A 20,830-nucleotide genomic window follows, 5' to 3' on the forward strand; every position below is an offset into this window, starting at 1 on the left:
TCTGGAGTTTAGAAGAATGAGAGGTGATCTGATTGAAACATATCAGATTCTGAGGGGGGGGATTGACAGGGTAGATGCTGAGAGGCTGTTTCCCCCCTGGCTGGAGAGTCTAGAACCAGGGGTCACAGTCTCAGGATAAGGGGTCGGCCATTCAGGACTGAGATGAGGAGGAATTTCTTCACTCAGAGGGCGGTGAATCTTTGGAATTCTCTGCCCCAGAGGGCTGTGGAGGCTCAGTCGTTGAGTAGATTCAAGGCCGAGATCGAGAGATTTTTGGACTCTCGGGGAATCGAGGGATATGGAGATTGGGCGGGTTATTGGGGTTGAGGTCGGAGATCAGCCGTGGTCTCATTGAATGGCGGAGCAGGCTCGAGGGGATGAATGGCCGACTCCTGCTCCTATTTCTTATGTTCTTATGTATCAGAAACCCTGCCAGTGAGGCTAATTGGAGCGCCATGCCCACTCTGCCGACCCCTCACTCACCTGGGACCAGCTCATTCGGAAGCCGGGCCCTCTCAGCCCTGTATGTGGTTCAGGGCAGCCTGGCGCTCGCAGGGTTAAGCGGGCAGTCCCAGAGGAATGAGCTCACACCGGACAAGAGTGGTACGAGTCTGCACTTTGTGCTGAATCACCGTGAGCCCGCTCAAAGGAGAGGAAGTATCCCCGCCCACTCTCCTCTCCCGCTTGCTTCCTGCTCCTGCAGTCTGATATCGCAACAGCCAGGTGGGGTTAGAGGGCAACTGCCTCGCCCAGTGTGGTACCGAGCCCCCTCCAAGCAGCAGGGTCCCATTCCCCCCACTGCTCGTGGCTCAGTGGGTCTCGCTCTCGCCTCTGAGTCAGAAGGTCGTGCGTTCGAGGGAGGGCCGCACTGTCGGAGGGGCAGTACTGAGGGAGCACCGCACTGTCGGAGGGGCGGTACTGAGGGAGCGCCGCACTGTCGGAGGGGCAGTACTGAGGGAGCGCCGCACTGTCGGAGGGGCGGTACTGAGGGAGCGCCGCACTGTCGGAGGGGCGGTACTGAGGGAGCGCCGCACTGTCGGAGGGGCGGTACTGAGGGAGCGCCGCACTGTCGGAGGGGCGGTACTGAGGGAGCGCCGCACTGTCGGAGGGGCGGTACTGAGGGAGCGCCGCACTGTCGGAGGGGCGGTACTGAGGGAGCGTCGCACTGTCGGAGGGGCGGTACTGAGGGAGCGCCGCACTGTCGGAGGGGCGGTACTGAGGGAGCGCCGCACTGTCGGAGGGGCGGTACTGAGGGAGCGCCGCACTGTCGGAGGGGCGGTACTGAGGGAGCGCCGCACTGTCGGAGGGGCAATACTGAGGGAGCGTCGCACTGTCAGAGTGGCAGTGCTGAGGGAGCGCCGCACTGTCGGAGGGGCAGTGCTGAGGGAGCACCGCACTGTCGGAGGTGCCGTCTTTCGGGATGAGACGTTAAACCCAAGGCCCCGTCTGCCCGCTCAGGTGGATGTAAAAGATCCCACGACCATTATTGGAAGAAGAGCAGGGGGGAGTTCTCCCCGGTGTCCTGGGGCCAATATGTATCCCTCAATCAACATCACTGAAACAGATGATCTGGTCATTATCACATTGCTGTTTGTGGGAGCTTGCTGTGCGCAAATTGGCTGCCACGTTTCCCACATTACAACAGTGACCACACTTCAAAAAAAGTCCTTCATTGGCTGTGAAGCGCTCTGGGACGTCCTGAGGTGGTGAAAGGCGCTGGAGAAATGGGAGTCTTTCTTCTACCTTTGGGTGGTTGGGGTGGTGTCCTGCCCTCGGGGTCCTTGTTCCCCCCACTCCCCTCCCCGCAGGGAGCAGAAATGGTTCCGGCCTGGAGGTCAGTGAGGCTTAGGAGTGGCTGAACTCAATACAAAGGTCAAGGCTGTGTGAGATAAATTGGCCATCCGCCCCTCACCCCTCCCCCGAGCATTGACCCCCCCCCCCCCCCGCCCTGCTGGGGTTCGGATCCCACGGGCTCCCTCCCGTACTGTGTGAGCGCACGAGTCCAGTGAGCATACTCGACCACGGGGAGCATCGCAGCCCTGTGCCGCTCTCACCCGACCTGAGTGGACGTGATCAGGAGCAGGAACCCAGACTGATGTCCCCGCTCCCTCACCCAGGATATATTTACAGGGGTTCCCTGGAAGTGTGTCAGTATTTACAGGGGTTCCCCGGGAGTGTGTCAGTATTTACAAGGGGTCCCTGGCAGTGTGTCAGTATTTACAGGGGGTCCCAGGGAGTGTGTCAGTATTTACAGGGGGTCCCGGGGAGTGTGTCAGTATTTACAGGGGGTCCCCGGGGAGTGTGTCAGTATTTACAGGGGTTCCTGGGGAGTGTGTCAGTATTTACAGGGGTTCCCCGGGAGTGTGTCAGTATTTACAGGGGGTCCCCGGGAGTGTGTCAGTATTTACAGGGGGTCCCCGGGGTGTGTGTCAGTATTTACAGGGGGTCCCCGGGAGTGCGTCAGTATTTACAGGGGGTCCCCGGGAGTGTGTCAGTATTTACAGGGGGTCCCAGGGAGTGTGTCAGTATTTACAGGGGGTCCCCGGGAGTGTGTCAGTATTTACAGGGGGTCCCCGGGAGTGTGTCAGTATTTACAGGGGGTCCCCGGGGAGTGTGTCAGTATTTACAGGGGGTCCCCGGGAGTGTGTCAGTATTTACAGGGGGTCCCCGGGAGTGTGTCAGTATTTACAGGGGGTCCCCGGGGAGTGTGTCAGTATTTACAGGGGGTCCCTGGGAGTGTGTCAGTATTTACAGGGGGTCCCAGGGAGTGTGTCAGTATTTACAGGGGGTCCCCGGGAGTGTGTCAGTATTTACAGGGGGTCCCCGGGGGTGTGTCAGTATTTACAGGGGGTCCCCGAGAGTGTGTCAGTATTTACAGGGGTCCCCGGGAGTGTGTCAACATTTACAGGGGGTCCCCGGGAGTGTGTCAGTATTTACAGGGGGTCCCGGGGAGTGTGTCAGTATTTACAGGGGGTCCCCGGGAGTGTGTCAGTATTTACAGGGGGTCCCCGGGAGTGTGTCTGTATTTACAGGGGGTCCCCGGGAGTGTGTCAGTATTTAGAGGGGGTCCCGGGGAGTGTGTCAGTATTTACAGGGGGTCCCCGGGAGTGGGTCAGTATTTACAGGAGGTCCCCGTGAGTGTGTCAGTATTTACAGGGGGTCCCCGGGAGTGTGTCAGTATTTACAGGGGGTCCCCGAGAGTGTGTCAGTATTTACAGGGGTCCCCAGGAGTGTGTCAGCCTTTACAGGGGGTCCCCGGGAGTGTGTCAGTATTTACAGGGGTCCCCGGGAGTGTGTCAGCATTTACAGGGGGTCCCCGGGAGTGTGTCAGTATTTACAGGGGGTCCCGGGGAGTGTGTCAGTATTTACAGGGGGTCCCCGGGAGTGTGTCAGTATTTACAGGGGGTCCCCGGGAGTGTGTCTGTATTTACAGGGGGTCCCCGGGAGTGTGTCAGTATTTAGAGGGGGTCCCGGGGAGTGTGTCAGTATTTACAGGGGGTCCCCGGGAGTGGGTCAGTATTTACAGGAGGTCCCCGGGAGTGTGTCAGTATTTACAGGGGGTCCCCGGGAGTGTGTCAGTATTTACAGGGGGTCCCCGAGAGTGTGTCAGTATTTACAGGGGTCCCCGGGAGTGTGTCAGCATTTACAGGGGGTCCCCGGGAGTGTGTCAGTATTTACAGAAGGTCCCCGGGAGTGTGTCAGTATTTACAGGGGGTCCCCGGGAGTGGGTCAGTATTTACAGGAGGTCCCCGGGAGTGTGTCAGTATTTACAGGGGGTCCCCGGGAGTGTGTCAGTATTTACAGGGGGTCCCCGAGAGTGTGTCAGTATTTACAGGGGTCCCCGGGAGTGTGTCAGCATTTACAGGGGGTCCCCGGGAGTGTGTCAGTATTTACAGAAGGTCCCCGGGAGTGTGTCAGTATTTACAGGGGGTCCCCGGGAGTGGGTCATTATTTACAGGGGGTCCCCGGGAGTGTGTCAGTATTTACAAGGGGTCCCTGGCAGTGTGTCAGTATTTACAGGGGTTCCCCGGGAGTGTGTCAGTATTTACAGGGGGTCCCCGAGGAGTGTGTCAGTATTTACAGGGGGTCCCCGAGGAGTGTGTCAGTATTTACAGGGTGTCCCCGGGAGTGTGTCAGTATTTACAGGAGTCCCGGGGAGTGTGTCAGTATTTACAGGGGGTCCCAGGGAGTGTGTCAGTATTTACAGGGGGTCCCTGGGAATGTGTCAGTATTTACAGGGGGTCCCTGGGAGTGTGTCAGTATTTACAGGGGTCCCGGGGAGTGTGTCAGTATTTACAGGGGTTCCTGGGGAGCGTGTCAGTATTTACAAGAGGTCCCCGGAAGTGTGTCAGTATTTACAGGGGTCCCGGGGTGTGTGTCAGTATTTACAGGGGGTCCCCGGGAGTGTGTCAGTATTTACAGGGTGTCCCCGGGAGTGTGTCAGTATTTACAGGTGGCCCCGGGGAGTGTGTCAGTATTTACAGGGGGTCCCCTGGAGTGTGTCAGTATTTACAGAGGGTCCCCGGGAGTGTGTCAGTATTTACAGGGAGCCCCTGGGAGTGTGTCAGTATTTACAGGGGATCCCCGGGGAGTGTGTCAGTATTTACAGGGGTCCCGGGGAGTGTGTCAGTATTTACAGGGGGTCCCCGGGAGTGTGTCAGTATTTACAGGGGTTCCTGGGGAGTGTGTCAGTATTTACAGGGGTTCCCCGGGAGTGTGTCAGTATTTACAGGGGGTCCCGGGGAGTGTGTCAGTATTTACAGGGGTTCCCCGGGAGTGTGTCAGTATTTACAGGGGGTCCCCGGGGAGTGTGTCAGTATTTACAGGGGTTCCCCGGGAGTGTGTCAGTATTTACAGGGGGTCCCCGGGGAGTGTGTCAGTATTTACAGGGGGTCCCCGGGGAGTGTGTCAGTATTTACAGGGGTCCCGGGGAGTGTGTCAGTATTTTCAGGGGGTCCCCGGGAGTGTGTCAGTATTTACAGGGGGTCCCTGGGAGTGTGTCAGTATTTACAGGGGTTCCCCGGGAGTGTGTCAGTATTTACAGGGGGTCCCCGGAGAGTGTGTCAGTGTTTACAGGGGGTCCCCAGGAATGTGTCAGTATTTAGCTCTGATGATGTGGAATCTGTATGGGTAGAGCTGAGAAATACCAAGGGGCAGAAAACGTTAGTGGGAGTTGTATACAGACCCCCAAACAGTAATGCTGAGGTTGGGGATGGCATTAAATGGGAAATTAGAGACGCGTGCAATAAGGGCACAGCAGTTATCATGGGTGACTTTAATCTACATATAGATTGGGCTAACCGAATTATTAATAATACTGTGGAGGAGGAATTCCTGGAGTGTATACAGGATGGTTTCCTGGACCAATATGTCGAGGAACCAACTAGAGATCAGGCCATCTTAGACTGGGTATTATGTAATGAGAAAGGATTAATTAGTAATCTTGTTGTGCGAGGCCCCTTGGGGCAGAGCGATCATAATATGAAAGAATTCTTCATTAAGATGGAGAGTGAAGTATTTGACTCAGAGACTAGGGTCCTGAATTTAAATAAAGGAAACTACGATGGTATGAGGCGCGAGTTGGCTAGGATGGATTGGAGAACGTTACTTAAAGGGTTGACGGTGGATAGGCAATGGCAAACATTCAAAGACTGCATGGATGAACTACAGAATTTGTTCATCCCTGTTTGGCATAAAAATAAAACAAAGAAGGTGACTCAACCGTGGCTAACAAGGGAAATTAGGGATAGCATAAGATCCAAGGAGAGGACATATAAATTGGCCAGAAAAAGCAGCAAACCTGAGGATTGGGAGCAGTTTAGGATTCAGCAAAGGAGGACAAAGGGATTAATTAAGAGGGGAAAATAGAATATGAGAGTAAGCTTTCAGGGAACATAAAAACTGACTAAAAGATTTTATAGATATGTGAAGAGAAAAAGATTGGTGAAGTCAAGCGTAGGTCCCTTGCAGTCAGAATCACTGGAATTTATAATGGGGAACAAAGAAATGGCAGACCAACTAAATACATATTTTGGTTCTGTCTTCACAAATGAGGACACAAATAACCTCCCAGAGATGTTGGGGAACATAGGGTCTAATGAGAGAGAGGAACTGATAGAAATCAGTATTTGTAGGAAAATGGTGTTAGGAAAATTGACGGGATTGAAGGCTGATAAATCCCCAGGGCCTGATAATCTACATCCTAGGGTACTTAAGGAAGTGGCCCTAGAAATAGTAGATGCATTGCTGGTCATCTTCCAAAATTCTATAGACTCTGGAACAGTACCCATGGATTGGAGAGTAGCTAATGTTACCCCACTATTCAAAAATGGTGGTAGAGAGAAAACGGGGAATTATAGACCGGTAAGCCTGACATCGGTAGTGAGGAAAATGCTAGAGTCCATTATACAAGATGTAATAGCAGAGCACTTGGAAAACAGTGACAGGATCGGACAAAGTCAACATGGATTCACAAAAGGTAAATCGTGCTTGACTAATCTACTTGAATTTTTTGAGGATGTAACTGGTAGAATAGATAAGGGAGAACCAGTGGATGTGGTGTATTTGGACTTTCAGAAGGCTTTCGATAAGGTCCCGCATAAGAGATTAGTGTGTAAAGTTAAAGCACATGGGATTGGGGGCAAGGTACTGACTTGGATATAGAACTGGTTGGCAGACAGGAAGCAAAGAGTTGGAATAAACGGGTCTTTTTCTGAGTGGGAGGCAGTGACTAGTGGGGTACCGCAGGGATCAGTGCTCGGACCCCAGCTATTCACAATATATATTAATGGTCTAGACGAGGGAACTAGATGTAATATCTCCAAGTTTGCAGACGACACAAAGCTGGGTGGGCGTGTGTGCTGTGAGGAGGATGCCGAGAAACTCCAGTATGATTTGGACAGGTTGGGTGATTGGGCAGATGCATGGCAGATGCAGTATAATGTGGATAAATGCGAGTTTATCCACTTTGGTGGCAAAAACAGGAAGGCAGATTATTATCTGAACGGCAATAGATTGGGAGAAGGGGAAGTGCAACGAGACCTGGGTGTCCTTGTGCACCAGTCGCTGCAGGTAAGCATGCAGGTGCAGCAGGCGGTTAAGAAGGCAAATGGTATGTTGGCCTTCATAGCGAGAGGATTCGAGTACAGGAACAAGGATGTCTTGCTGCAGTTGTACAGGGCCTTGGTGAGACCACACCTTGAGTATTGTGTGCAGTTTTGGTCGCCTTATCTGAGGAAGGATGTTCTTGCCATGGAAGGAGTTCAGCAAAGATTCACCAGACTGATACCTGGGATGGCAGGAATGACGTATGAGGAGAGATTGGGTCGATTGGGCTTATACTCACTGGAGTTTAGAAGAATGAGAGGGGATCTCATTGAAACTTATAAAATTCTAACAGGACTAGACAGGCTAGATGAAGGAAGGATGTTCCCGATGGCCGGGGAGTCCAGAACCAGGGGTCACAGTCTAAGGATAAGGGGTAAGCCATTTAAGACAGAAATGAGGAGGAATTTCTTCACCCAGAGAGTGGTGAACCTGTGAAATTCTCTACCACAGAAGGCAGTGGAGGCCAATTCATTAAATATATTAAGAAGGAGTTGGATATATTTCTTAAGGCTAAAGGGATCAAGGGATATGGGGAGAAGGCAGGGACAGGGTACTGAATTTGGATGATCAGCCATGATCTCATTAAATAGCGGAGCAGGCTCGAGGGGCCGAATGGCCTACTCCTGCTCCTATCTTCTATGTTTCTATGTTTACAGGGGTCCCGGGGAGTGTGTCAGTATTTACAGGGGGTCCCGGGGAGTGTGTCAATATTTACAGGGGGTCCCCGGGAGTGTGTCAGTATTTACAGGGGGTCCCGGGGAGTGTGTCAGTATTTACAGGGGGTCCCCGGGAGTGTGTCAGTATTTACAGGGGGTCCCCGGGAGTGTGTCAGTATTTACAGGGGGTCCCCGGGAGTGTGTCAGTATTTACAGGGGGTCCCCGGGAGTGTGTCAGTATTTACAGGGGGTCCCCGGGAGTGTGTCAGTATTTACAGGGGGTCCCCGGGGAGTGTGTCAGTATTTACAGGGGGTCCCCGGGAGTGTGTCAGTATTTACAGGGGGTCCCCGGGAGTGTGTCAGTATTTACAGAGTGTCCCCGGGAGTGTGTCAGTATTTACAGGGGGTCCCCGGGAGTGTGTCAGTATTTACAGGGGGTCCCCGGGAGTGTGTCAGTATTTACAGGGGGTCCCCGGGAGTGTGTCAGTATTTACAGGGGGTCCCCGGGAGTGTGTCAGTATTTACAGGGGGTCCCCGGGAGTGTGTCAGTATTTACAGGGGGTCCCCGGGAGTGTGTCCGTATTTACAGGGGGTCCCCGGGGAGTGTGTCAGTATTTACAGGGGGGTCTCTGGGAGTGTGTCTGTATTTACAGGGGGTCCACGGGAGTGTGTCAGTATTTACAGGGGGTCCACGGGAGTGTGTCAGTATTTACAGGGGGTCCCCGGGAGTGTGTCAGTATTTACAGGGGGTCCCCGGGAGTGTGTCAGTATTTACAGGGGGTCCCGGGGAGTGTGTCAGTATTTACAGGGGGTCCACGGGAGTGTGTCTGTATTTACAGGGGGTCCCCGGGAGTGTGTCAGTATTTACAGGGGGTCCCGGGGAGTGTGTCAGTATTTACAGGGGGTCCCCGGGAGTGTGTCAGTAATTACAGGGGGTCCCCGGGAGTGTGTCTGTATTTACAGGGGGTCCACGGGAGTGTGTCAGTATTTACAGGGGGTCCCGGGAGAGTGTCAATATTTACAGGGGGTCCACGGGAGTGTGTCAGTATTTACAGGGGGTCCACGGGAGTGTGTCAGTATTTACAGGGGGCCCCCGGGAGTGTGTCAGTATTTACAGGGGGTCCCCGGGAGTGTGTCAGTATTTACAGGGGGTCCCCGGGAGTGTGTCAGTATTTACAGGGGGTCCACGGGGAGTGCGTCAGTATTTACAGAGGGTCCACGGGGAGTGCGTCAGTATTTACAGGGGGTCCCCGGGAGTGTGTCAGTATTTACAGGGGGTCCCCGGGAGTGTGTCAGTATTTACAGAGGGTCCACGGGGAGTGCGTCAGTATTTACAGGGGGTCCCCGGGAGCGTGTCAGTATTTACAGGGGGTCCCCGGGAGTGTGTCAGTATTTACAGAGGGTCCACGGGGAGTGCGTCAGTATTTACAGAGGGTCCACGGGGAGTGTGTCAGTATTTACAGGGGGTCCACAGGGAGTGTGTCAGTATTTACAGAGGGTCCACAGGGAGTGCGTCAGTATTTACAGAGGGTCCACAGGGAGTGTGTCAGTATTTACAGAGGGTCCACAGGGAGTGTGTCAGTATTTACAGAGGGTCCACAGGGAGTGCGTCAGTATTTACAGAGGGTCCACAGGGAGTGTGTCAGTATTTACAGAGGGTCCACAGGGAGTGTGTCAGTATTTACAGAGGGTCCACGGGGAGTGTGTCAGTATTTACAGAGGGTCCACAGGGAGTGCGTCAGTATTTACAGAGGGTCCACAGGGAGTGTGTCAGTATTTACAGGGGGTCCACGGGGAGTGCGTCAGTATTTACAGGGGGTCCACGGGGAGTGCGTCAGTATTTACAGAGGGACCCCCCCCCCGGCGTGCACGTCGGGGGCTGCGTGCGCCCAGGCAGCGCGGTGAGTGAAGATGAGTTGGAGAGTTCTGGGGGGCAAATATTCCCCTTAATTCACAGCCAAGCGTGGTTTGCATCCCGGGGGGGGGGCAAGGAAAGCGAAAGTGAAACTGGCGGAGCTATTTTTGACTGCATCACACAGTGTGTGTGTTGTTTGTGTCAGGATTTTTTTTGCCGAAGAGACAGAGAGAGAGAGAGCCGGAGAGGAGGGGGGTGGGATCGTGCAGCAAAGCCCCCCGACCCGACCCGACCCACCCCCAGTTCCCCAAACCCCGAGGGAGGAGCAGGTAAAGACAAGATGCCTTTGAGCGACTGGGCTGGAGCTGCTGAGGGAGGCATTGATACATTGCAGCGAGTAATTGACACAGGAGTGTGTCAATTTCTCCCCGGGCAACGTTCTATCGGTCCCGGGCAACGTTCGATTGGTCCCGGGCAACGTTCCATCCGATGAGCCGCGTGTTAATTGCCCATTTTTTTCCTCTTTCTGTCTGTCTGCTTCCGGGTTCTCTCTCTCTCCCCCTCCAGCCATCCCCAATCCTCTCCGGGCTGCGTTTGCAGGCCTCTCCCGACATACATCCTCTTCCCTCTCCCTCTTGCATTCTTTTTTATTTGCCAGGCTGAGAGAGAGAGAGGTTTATCATAGCACAAAACGTCTGCTGCAAAGGTGATTGCAAGCGCGTTCAAGGGTGTGCCGGAGGTTAAGGGGGGGTGAGTTTAGCGTTGCTTGCATTTTTTATTTAGTGGGGTGAGGATGTGCAGCACGGAATTAGGTTGCACCGTCCTTTGGAGGCACTCCTGCGCGGGCCTTTTGCAGAGATTGCAGCAAGTGCTTGATTAGCTCCCAGGCCCCACTCTCCAATCCAATTTGCACCCTGTAATATTTGTCCCCTTCATTCCCTCGAAAGTGCAGCGATTGACTGGGCCTCAATGGTCACAGGGGCACAAGAATTCAGTGTTAACCCTGTGTGTGTGTGTGTGTGTGTGTGAGAGAGAGAGAGAGAGAGGGGAGGGCAAGGCAAAGTCCCACTGTCCCTTAATCCAGTGCTAATTCTGATTTAATGCCCCTAGTTACTGATTGACCAGTAATCCAGGGTACGGGAGTGTGGGGGTTATATTACTGGACCAGTAATCCAGAGTACAGGAGTGTGGGGGTTATATTACTGGACCAGTAATCCAGGGTACGGGAGTGTCGGGGTTATATTACTGGACCAGTAATCCAGGGTACGGGAGTGTGGGGTTATATTACTGGACCAGTAATCCAGGGTACGGGAGTGTAGGGGTTATATTACTGGACCAGTAATCCAGGGTACGGGAGTGTCGGGGTTATATTACTGGACCAGTAATCCAGGGTACGGGAGTGTCGGGGTTATATTACTGGACCAGTAATCCAGGGTACGGGAGTGTAGGGGTTATATTACTGGACCAGTAATCCAGGGTACGGGAGTGTCGGGGTTATATTACTGGACCAGTAATCCAGGGTACGGGAGTGTAGGGGTTTTGTACAGCTGAAGCATGACTTCTACCCTAACCCGCTTTACCTCTCCTCCCATCTCCTCTCCTCCCCTCCTATTCCCTCTCCTCCCCTCCTATTCCCCTTCCTCTCCTCCTATTCCCTCTCCTCTAGCCTCCTATTCCCTCTCCTCCTCCCCTCCTATTCCCTCTCCTCCCCTCCTATTCCCTCTCCTCCCCTCCTATTCCCTCTCCTCCCCTCCTCTCCCTTCCGCCGGCTGTCAGTAACAATCTCCTTTCTTCCCCCCCACAGGTGGCCTGAATTTTGCGGCCCAGCCACTCCCCCCGCCCTCATTTGGTCTGCACCCCCCCCCCCCACCCCCCCTGCACATGTCTCGGGGCCAGGGGGCCCCCCTGGCGGCGATGGTACAGCCCAGCGGGAGCCTGGGCAGCGACTCAGAGCTGATCGGAGGCGAGGGGATGCTGGGCAGCCGGCCGGGCGGGACCCTCCACATGCCCTGCTCCCAGACGGCGGACCTCGGCAGCCTGCAGACCCTCCTGCAGTACAATCGTGAACTCCAACGCGATAACGGCAGCCTCAGAGGTGAGGCTATAGATATGTGAAGAGAAAAAGATTGGTGAAGTCAAGTGTAGGTCCCTTGCAGTCAGAATCAGGGGAATTTATAATGGGGAACAAAGAAATGGCAGACCAATTAAATACATATTTTGGTTCTGTCTTCACAAAGGAGGACACAAATAACCTCCCAGAGATGTCGGGGAACATAGGGTCTGATGAAAGGGAGGAACTGAAAGAAATCAGTATTTGTAGGGAAATGGTGTTAGGGAAATTGATGGGACTGAAGGCCGATAAATCCCCAGGGCCTGATAATCTACATCCCAGGGTACTTAAGAAAGTGGCCCTAGAAATAGTAGATGCATTGCTGGTCATCTTCCAGAACTCGATAGACTCTGGAACAGTACCCATGGATTGGAGGGTAGCTAATGTTACCCCACTATTCAAAAAAGGTGGTAGAGAAAAGGTGGGGAATTACAGACCGGTAAGCCTGACATCGGTAGTGGGGAAAATGCTAGAGTCTATTATAAAAGACGTAATAGCAGAGCACTTGGAAAACAGTGACCGGATCGGACAAAGTCAACGTGGATTTACAAAAGGTAAATCGTGCTTGACTAATCCACTGGAATTTTTTGAGGATGTAACTGGTAAAATAGATAAGGGAGAACCAGTGGATGTGGTGTGTTTGGACTTTCAAAAGGCTTTCGAAAAGGTCCCGCATAAGAGATTAGCGTGTAAAGTTAAAGCACATGGGATTGGGGGTAAGGTACTGACTTGGATAGAGAACTGGTTGGCAGACAGAAAGCAAAGAGTTGGAATAAATGGGTCTTTTTCTGAGTGGCAGGCAGTGACTAGTGGTGTGCCGCAGGGACACAAAGCTGGGTGGGCATGTGTGCTGTGAGGAGGATGCCGAGAAACTCCAGTGTGATTTGGGCAGGTTGGGCGATTGGGCAGATGCAGTATAATGTGGATAAATGCGAGGTTATCCACTTTGGTGGCAAAAACAGGAAGGCAGATTATTATCTGAACGGCAATAGATTGGGAGAAGGGGGAAGTGCAACGAGACCTGGGTGTCCTTGTGCAGCAGTCGCTGAAGGTAAGCATGCAGGTGCAGCAGGCGGTTAAGAAGGCAAATGGTATGTTGGCCTTCGTAGCGAGAGGATTTGAGTACAGGAGCAAGGATGTCTTGCTGCAGTTGTACAGGGCCTTGGTGAGACCACACCTTGAGTATTGTGTGCAGTTTTGGTCGCCTTATCTGAGGAAGGATGTTCTTGCCATGGAGGGAGTGCAGCAAAGATTCACCAGGCTGATACCTGGGATGGCAGGAATGACGTATGAGGAGAGATTGGGTCGATTGGGCTTATACTCGCTGGAGTTTAGAAGAATGAGAGGGGATCTCATTGAAACTTATAAAATTCTAACAGGACTAGACAGACTAGATGCAGGAAGGATGTTCCCGATGGCGGGGGAGTCCAGAACCAGGGGTCACAGTCTAAGGATAAGGGGTAAGCCATTTAGGACTGAAATGAGGAGGAATTTCTTCACCCAGAGAGTGGTGAACCTGTGGAATTCTCTACCACAGAAGGCAGTGGAGGCCAATTCATTAAATATATTCAAGAAGGAGTTGGATATATTTCTTAAGGCTAAAGGGATCAAGGGATATGGGGAGAAGGCAGGGACAGGGTACTGAATTTGGATGATCAGCCGTGATCTCATTGAATGGCGGAGCAGGCTCGAGGGGCCGAATGGCCGACTCCTGCTCCTACCTTCTATGTTTCTATATTGAAGGCGAGACGAGATGGTAATAGGACAGGTAGAGAAACAGACAATGGCTCGAGATGAAGTGTGAAATGCGCTGGCAGAGTGAGAGACAGTTGCCATGTGGGAGAGAGGGAAAAAAGGAAAAGCATGGATAAAAAATATAAAAATATAATAGGGGCCGAAGTTATGATCTGAAGTTGTTGGAACTCTGTGTTGAGTCCAGAGGGCTGTAAAGTGCCTGATCGAAAGATGAGCTGCTGTTCCTCGAGCTTATGGTGAGCTTCCGTGGAACACGAGTTGGGCCTCAGCTAGAGTACTGCGTGCAGTTCTGGTCACCACATTACAGGAAAGATGTGATTGCACTAGAGAGGGTGCAGAGGAGATTTACAAGGATGTTGCTGGGAGTCGAGAATCTTAGCTATGAGGAAAGACTGAATAGGCTGGGTCTGTTTTCCTTGGACCAGAGGAGGCTGAGGGGAGACCTTATTGAGGTGTATAAAATTATGAGGGGCCTAGATAAAGTGGATAGAAAGGAGCTATTTCCCTCAGCAGAGGGGTCAGAAACCAGGAGGCACAGATTTAAAGTACAGGTAGACTATCCTTTATCCGAACTTCCGAAAACCGAAAACCTCTAAAAACCGAAAGTTTTTTCGTTCAGCGTAAGTCGTGCGCACGACCCCGACCCCCGCCGACCCCACCCCCGACCCCCTGCTGACCCCCGACCCCCCGCCGACCGCCGACCCCCACCCCCGACAAATTTCCCAGTCTTATAAAATACCTTCTGAAATCCGAAAACCGAAACACGGCTGGTCCCGAGGTTTTCGGATAAAGGATACTCTACCTGTAATTGGGGGAAGGCTTAGAGGGGATTTGAGGGGAGATTTCTTCACCCAGAGGGTTGTCGGGGGTCTGGAACTCACTGCCTGAGAGGGTGGTAGAGGCAGGAACCCTCACCACATTTAAAAAGTACTTGGATGTGCACTTGGGATGCTGTAACCGGCAGGGCTACGGACCGAGAGCTGGGAAGTGGGATTAGGCTGGATAGCTCTTTGTTGGCTGGGGCGGACACGATGGGCCGAAATGGCCTCCTTCCATGCTGTTACTTTCTCTGATTCTTTCCCATTGGATTCGACTAGATTGATTTCTGGTGTGAGAACATAAAAACATATGAACTTAAGAAATAGGAGCAGGAGTCGGCCTTTCGGCCCCTCGAGCCTGCTCCGCCATTCAATAAGATCACGGCTGATCATCGACCTCAACTCCACTTTCCCGCCCGATCCCTCGATTCCCCTCGAGTCCAAAAATCTCTCGATCTCAGGCTTGAATAGACTCAACGACTGAGCCTCCACAGCCCTCTGGGGCAGAGAATTCCAAAGATTCACCGCCCTCTGGGTGAAGAAATTCCTCCTCATCTCAGTCCGAAATGGCCGACCCCTTATCCTGAGACTGTGACCCCTGGTTCGAGACTCTCCAGCCAGGGGGGAAACAGCCTCTCAGCATCGACCCTGTCAATCCCCCCTCAGAATCTTGTATGTTTCAATGAGATCACCTCTCATTCTTCTAAACTCCAGAGAGTATCGGCCCAATCTACTCAATCTCTCCTCATAGGACAGCCCCCCATCCCAGGAACCGGCCTGGTGAACCTTCTACAGTTGTACAGGGCCTTGGTGAGACCACACCTTGAGTATTGTGTGCAGTTTTGGTCGCCTTATCTGAGGAAGGATGTTCTTGCCATGGAGGGAGTGCAGCGAAGATTCACCAGACTGCTACCTGGGATGGCAGGAATGACCTATGAGGAGAGATTGGGTCGATATGGCTTATACTCACTGGAGTTTAGAAGATTGAGAGGGGATCTCATCGAAACCTATAAGATTCTGTCAGGCCTGGACAGACTAGATGCAGGAAGGATGTTCCCGATGGCGGGGGAGTCCAGAACCAGGGGTCACAGTCTAAGGATAAGGGGTAAGCCATTTAGGACTGAGATGAGGAGGAATTTCTTCACCCAGAGAGTGGTGAACCTGTGGAATTCTCTACCACAGAAGGCAGTGGAGGCCAATTCATTAAATATATTCAAGAAAGAGTTGGATATATTTCTTAAGGCTAAAGGGATATGGGGAGAAAGCAGGGACAGGGTACTGAATTTGGATGCTCAGCCATGATCGCATTGAATGGCCTCCTCCTGCTCCTATCTTCTATGTTTCGTTGCACTCCCTCTATGGCAAGTATCTCCTTCCTTAGGTAAGGAGACCAGAACTGTACACAATACTCCAGGTGTGGCCTCACCAGGGCCCCTATATAATTGCAGTAAGGGAGAGGGTTGTCCTATGAGGAGAGATTGAGTAGATTGGGCCGATACTCTCTGGAGTTTAGAAGAATGAGAGGTGATCTCATTGAAACATATCAGATTCTGAGGGGGATTGACAGGGTCGATGCTGAGAGGCTGTTTCCCCCTGGCTGGAGAGTCTAGAACCAGGGGCCACAGTCTCAGGATAAGGGGTCGGCCATTTCGGACTGAGATGAGGAGGAATTTCTTCACTCAGAGGGCGGTGAATCTTTGGAATTCTCTGCCCCAGAGGGCTGTGGAGGCTCAGTCGTTGAGTAGATTCAAGGCTGAGATCGAGAGATTTTTGGACTGTAGGGGAATCGAGGGATCGGGCAGGAAAGTGGAGTTGAGGTCGAAGATCAGCCGTGATCTTATTGAATGGCGGAACAGGCTCGAGGGGCCATGCGGCCTCCTCCCGCTCCTAGTCCTTATGTTAGAACTGTGGCTGACGTATATTGTTTTGGTTGGGTGTCCCCACAGAGGCGATTCGACAGAGCAACCAGGCGCTGAAGGACCGGTGCGACGAGCTGCAGGACTTCCGGACAAAGAACCGGGAGGAGAAGGACTTCCTGGCCTGCAAGTTCCAGGAGGCCAAGTGCGCGGTGGAGCAGCTGAGGGTGGCCAACTGTGAGCTGCGGAGGCAGGCGCAGGGGGCGAGCGAGGATGCCAAGGTACCTCCCCCCCCCTTTCGCTCCCCTCCCCTCCCTCACCTCTCTCCCTATATGCTCGCTAAATCCAATCCCTCTTCCTTGCCGCCTTCTCTCTCTCTTTCCTGCTCTCCGCGGATTCCACCCCTCGTGTCCGGGTCGGAGGTCAGAGGGCGTCTGTTGACCCTTCTCCTCTTTCTCCCCCCCCCCCCACCACCAACATCGGGGCTTTGGTTGGCGGGGCTGATATCCATGTGCTTGCTGCTTCTGCCTGCCCCAGGGTACGGGCCTGGAACCAACCCCCCCCCCCCCGCCCGATGACTGACCAGTTGCTTTGTGCCTGTGCAGGGGGCCAGGGCTGGGCTGGACCCGGCCGCGGACCGGGGGCCGAGCGGCAGCAGCTGGAGTTCCCTCGCCTCCTATACTACCATCACCCAGAGCATGTTCGGCAGCTTGGCCACCCCGGCGGATGAGGAAGAGGAGGAGGCGGAGGAGGGCCCATCGCGGCAGGTGACGGGCGGAGCCCAGGTGAGCTGGCGTTACCCATCGGGTTCCCCTCCTCTCTTCCCCCCCCGCCGACCCTCCCCTCCCAGCTCTCCTTTGGCCGAGATCGTCTAACTGGGCCTCCGGCACGCCGGGCAGTATGACTCCCCGTTGAGCCGCAAGGGCGGGGGGCACTGCCCCCTTATGTAAGGGTGAGGGCGGGGGGAGGCGAGTTCCAGCTACGGCCCGTCATGCCCCAGAAACGCCACAGGAAGGCGCCATATTGGCCGCTCGTTCCTGCTCCCTCTAGCGGCGGGGATGGGAAATGCAACACCAGCCCACCAGGCCGAGATAGGGCACTTGCTGAGTGTCAGACACAACCCCTCACCTCCTCTTTCTCTGCTTATTTTTCCACTTTCTGTTTCTCATTTTTCAACTGAACGTAAATATATTATTTCTCCCCTGCCCCTCTTCTCTGGCGTGTCCTGCCACTCGGTCAGATTCCCAGGGACTGGTTCCAACTGAAACCAACTTTTTAATAAAAGATGTTATAAAGTAATGAAAGACTGGCATTTCTCCGACGCTTTTCACCACCTCAGGACGTCCCGAAGCGCTTCACAGCCAATGAAGCACTTTTTGAACTGTTGTAATGTAGGAAACGCGGCAGCCAATCTGCGCACAGCAAGATCCCACAAACAGCAATGTGATAAATGACCAGATCTGTCAGAAGGTGGTGGGCTCGAGCCCCACTTCAAAGACTTGAGCTCCCTAATTCAGGCCTGATGCTCCCCCGGTGCCAGTACTGAGGGAGTGCCGCACTGTCGGAGGGGCGGTACTGAGGGAGCGCCGCACTGTCGGAGGGGCGGTACTGAGGGAGCGCCGCACTGTCGGAGGGGCGGCACTGAGGGAGAGCTGCACTGTCGGAGGGGCGGTACTGAGGGAGCGCCGCACTGTCGGAGGGGTAGTACTGAGGGAGCACCGCACTGTCGGAGGGGCGGTACTGAGGGAGCGCCGCACTGTCGGAGGGGCGGTACTGAGGGAGCGCCGCACTGTCGGAGGGGCGGTACTGAGGGAGCGCCGCACTGTCGGAGGGGCGGTACTGAGGGAGCGCCGCACTGTCGGAGGGGCGGCACTGAGGGAGCGCCGCACTGTCGGAGGGGCGGCACTGAGGGAGAGCTGCACTGTCGGAGGGGCGGTACTGAGGGAGCGCCGCACTGTCGGAGGGGCGGTACTGAGGGAGCGCCGCACTGTCGGAGGGGCGGTACTGAGGGAGCGCCGCACTGTCGGAGGGGCGGTACTGAGGGAGCGCCGCACTGTCGGAGGGGCGGTACTGAGGGAGCGCCGCACTGTCGGAGGGGCGGTACTGAGGGAGCGCCGCACTGTCGGAGGGGCGGTACTGAGGGAGCGCCGCACTGTCGGAGGGGCGGTACTGAGGGAGCGCCGCACTGTCGGAGGGGCGGTACTGAGGGAGCGCCGCACTGTCGGAGGGGCGGTACTGAGGGAGCGCCGCACTGTCGGAGGGGCGGTGCTGAGGGAGCGCCGCACTGTCGGAGGGGCGGTACTGAGGGAGCGCCGCACTGTCGGAGGGGCGGTGCTGAGGGAGCGCCGCACTGTCGGAGGGGCGGTACTGAGGGAGCGCTGCACTGTCGGAAGTGCTGTCTTTCGGGATGAGATGTTAAACCGAGGCCCCGTCTGCCCTCTCAGGTGGATGTAAAAGATCCCACGGCCACTATTGGAAGAAGAGCAGTGGGGAGTTCTCCCCGGTGTCCTGGGGCCAATATTTATCCCTCAACCAACATCACTAAAAAACAGATGATCTGGTCATTATCACATTGCTGTTTGTGGGAGCTTGCTGTGCGCAAATTGGCTGCTGCGTTTCCTACATTACAACAGTGACCACACTTCAGAAAAAGTCTTTCACTGGCTGTGAAGCGCTTCGGGACGTCTTGAGGTTGGAGAGACGGGAGTCTTTCCTTCTTTTCCCGACCCCACCTCCTCCCAGGACTGAGTCTCGCTCTGTCTTGTGTCCGGTTTTAGGTCGAGGTCACGGAGTATCTTCGGCTGCTGAAAGCTAGGAAGGAGGAGCTGGAGGACGACCTGCAGGTGCTGCGGGCGGAGAACCAGGAACTGCGGCTGAAGCTGAACGAGGCGGGGAGCGCCGCCCTTGTGCAGGTGGGCCGCGGAGCACGGGCGAGAGGAGGTTGCCCGCTGCCTCAACCCCTCCCCCTCCCCCCCGCCCAGCGCCCCCGTTCACCCACCCTCGCTTGGGCACGGCTTCCCGTGGGCACCGGGGGTAGAGCTTACACGGGACAACTTTGTGTCTCTCCACTGCCCTTGGCTGGATTACGGGGCTCGAGTCTCTGGAGTTAAGGGTCGATCTGATCGCAGTTTTCAAGATATTAAGGGGAACTGATTGGGTAGAGAGAGAAATTATTTCCACTGGTTGGGGAGTCCAGGACGAGGGGGCAGAGTCTAAAAATTAGAGCCAGACCTTTCAGGCGTTAAGTTAGGAAACACTTCGACACACAAAGGGTGGTAGAAGTTTGGACCTCCTCCTGTTTCTAATGTAACAAGTTTGTGGGGGCTGAACGGCCTCCTCCTGTTCCTAATGTAACAGGCTCCAGGGGCTGAACGGCCTCCTCCTGTTCCTAATGTAACAGGCTCGAGGGGGCTGAACGGCCTCCTCCTGTTCCTAATGTAACAGGCTCGAGGGGGCTGAACGGCCTCCTCCTGTTCCTTACGTAACAGGCTCGAGGGGCTGAACGGCCTCCTCCTGTTCCTAATGTAACAGGCTCGAGGGGGCTGAACGGCCTCCTCCTGTTCCTAATGTAACAGGCTCGAGGGGCTGAACGGCCTCCTCCTGTTCCTAATGTAACAGGCTCGAGGGGGCTGAACGGCCTCCTCCTGTTCCTAATGTAACAGGCTCGAGGGGGCTGAACGGCCTCCTCCTGTTCCTTACGTAACAGGCTCGAGGGGCTGAACGGCCTCCTGTTCCTAATGTAACAGGCTCGAGGGAGCTGAACGGCCTCCTCCTGTTCCTAATGTAACAGGCTCGAGGGGGCTGAACGGCCTCCTCCTGTTCCTAATGTAACAGGCTCGAGGGGCTGAACGGCCTCCTCCTGTTCCTAATGTAACAGGCTCGAGGGGGCTGAACGGCCTCCTCCTGTTCCTAATGTAACAGGCTCGAGGGGGCTGAACGGCCTCCTCCTGTTCCTTACGTAACAGGCTCGAGGGGCTGAACGGCCTCCTCCTGTTCCTAATGTAACAGGCTCGAGGGGGCTGAACGGCCTCCTCCTGTTCCTAATGTAACAGGCTCGAGGGGGCTGAACGGCCTCCTCCTGTTCCTAATGTAACAGGCTCGAGGGGGCTGAACGGCCTCCTCCTGTTCCTAATGTAACAGGCTCGAGGTGGGCTGAACGGCCTCCTCCTGTTCCTAATGTAACAGGCTCGAGGTGGGCTGAACGGCCTCCTCCTGTTCCTAATGTAACAGGCTCGAGGGGGCTGAACGGCCTCCTCCTGTTCCTAATGTAACAGGCTCAAGAGGCTGAACGGCCTCCTCCTGTTCCTAATATAACAGGCTCGAGGGGGCTAAACGGCCTCCTCCTGTTCCTGTGTTGCTAGGATGTAGTGTCAAGGGTGTCGACAGGTGATGTCTGACGGCTCATTTGGGGAGCGGGCGGTGTTAACCTGCTCACTGCCAGTGTGACCAAACTAACTGCTGGCTCCTTGGAGCCCTGCCTCTGTAGAAGGAGACTGCTCCAGCACTAACACGCTCTGTCTTTTCAGGAGAGAAGTGATGACCGGCAACGGGAGGCTGTGCAGGGAGCCGGGGTGCAGTCGACAGTCAGGTAGGTCCTCTCGTCAGAGCCACACGGGCACAGGCCTGTGTCCCTCTCCGCACCTCAATCCCACTCTGTCTCTCTCCAACCCCCT

The 20,830-nt window shown here is 54.6% G+C and overlaps 1 protein-coding gene across 3 annotated transcripts in view; it reads left to right on the forward strand.

Moving 5' to 3' along the window:
• The first annotated feature begins 9,768 nt into the window (after positions 1 to 9,768).
• Positions 9,769 to 20,830, forward strand: part of ikbkg (inhibitor of nuclear factor kappa B kinase regulatory subunit gamma) — a 41,181-nt gene continuing 30,119 nt past the window's right edge. Inside the window, exons 1-6 of one of the 3 annotated variants that reach the window (XM_085978910.1) lie at positions 9,769 to 10,324; positions 11,423 to 11,713; positions 16,248 to 16,438; positions 16,763 to 16,942; positions 18,935 to 19,069; positions 20,684 to 20,745. In XM_085978910.1, coding sequence (XP_085835036.1) covers positions 11,500 to 11,713; positions 16,248 to 16,438; positions 16,763 to 16,942; positions 18,935 to 19,069; positions 20,684 to 20,745 — 782 coding nt within the window. In that variant the 5' untranslated portion in view covers positions 9,769 to 10,324; positions 11,423 to 11,499. The remainder of the gene's footprint in view (positions 10,325 to 11,422; positions 11,714 to 16,247; positions 16,439 to 16,762; positions 16,943 to 18,934; positions 19,070 to 20,683; positions 20,746 to 20,830) is intronic. The other 2 variants (XM_085978907.1, XM_085978909.1) reach the window with 2 other exon arrangements.

The sequence above is a fragment of the Somniosus microcephalus genome, unplaced genomic scaffold, assembly GCF_052327205.1.
Source record: "Somniosus microcephalus isolate GS21.2 unplaced genomic scaffold, FLI_Smic_1.0 unresolved_chr7, whole genome shotgun sequence".
In the NCBI taxonomy this organism is placed as follows: Eukaryota; Metazoa; Chordata; class Chondrichthyes; order Squaliformes; family Somniosidae; genus Somniosus; species Somniosus microcephalus.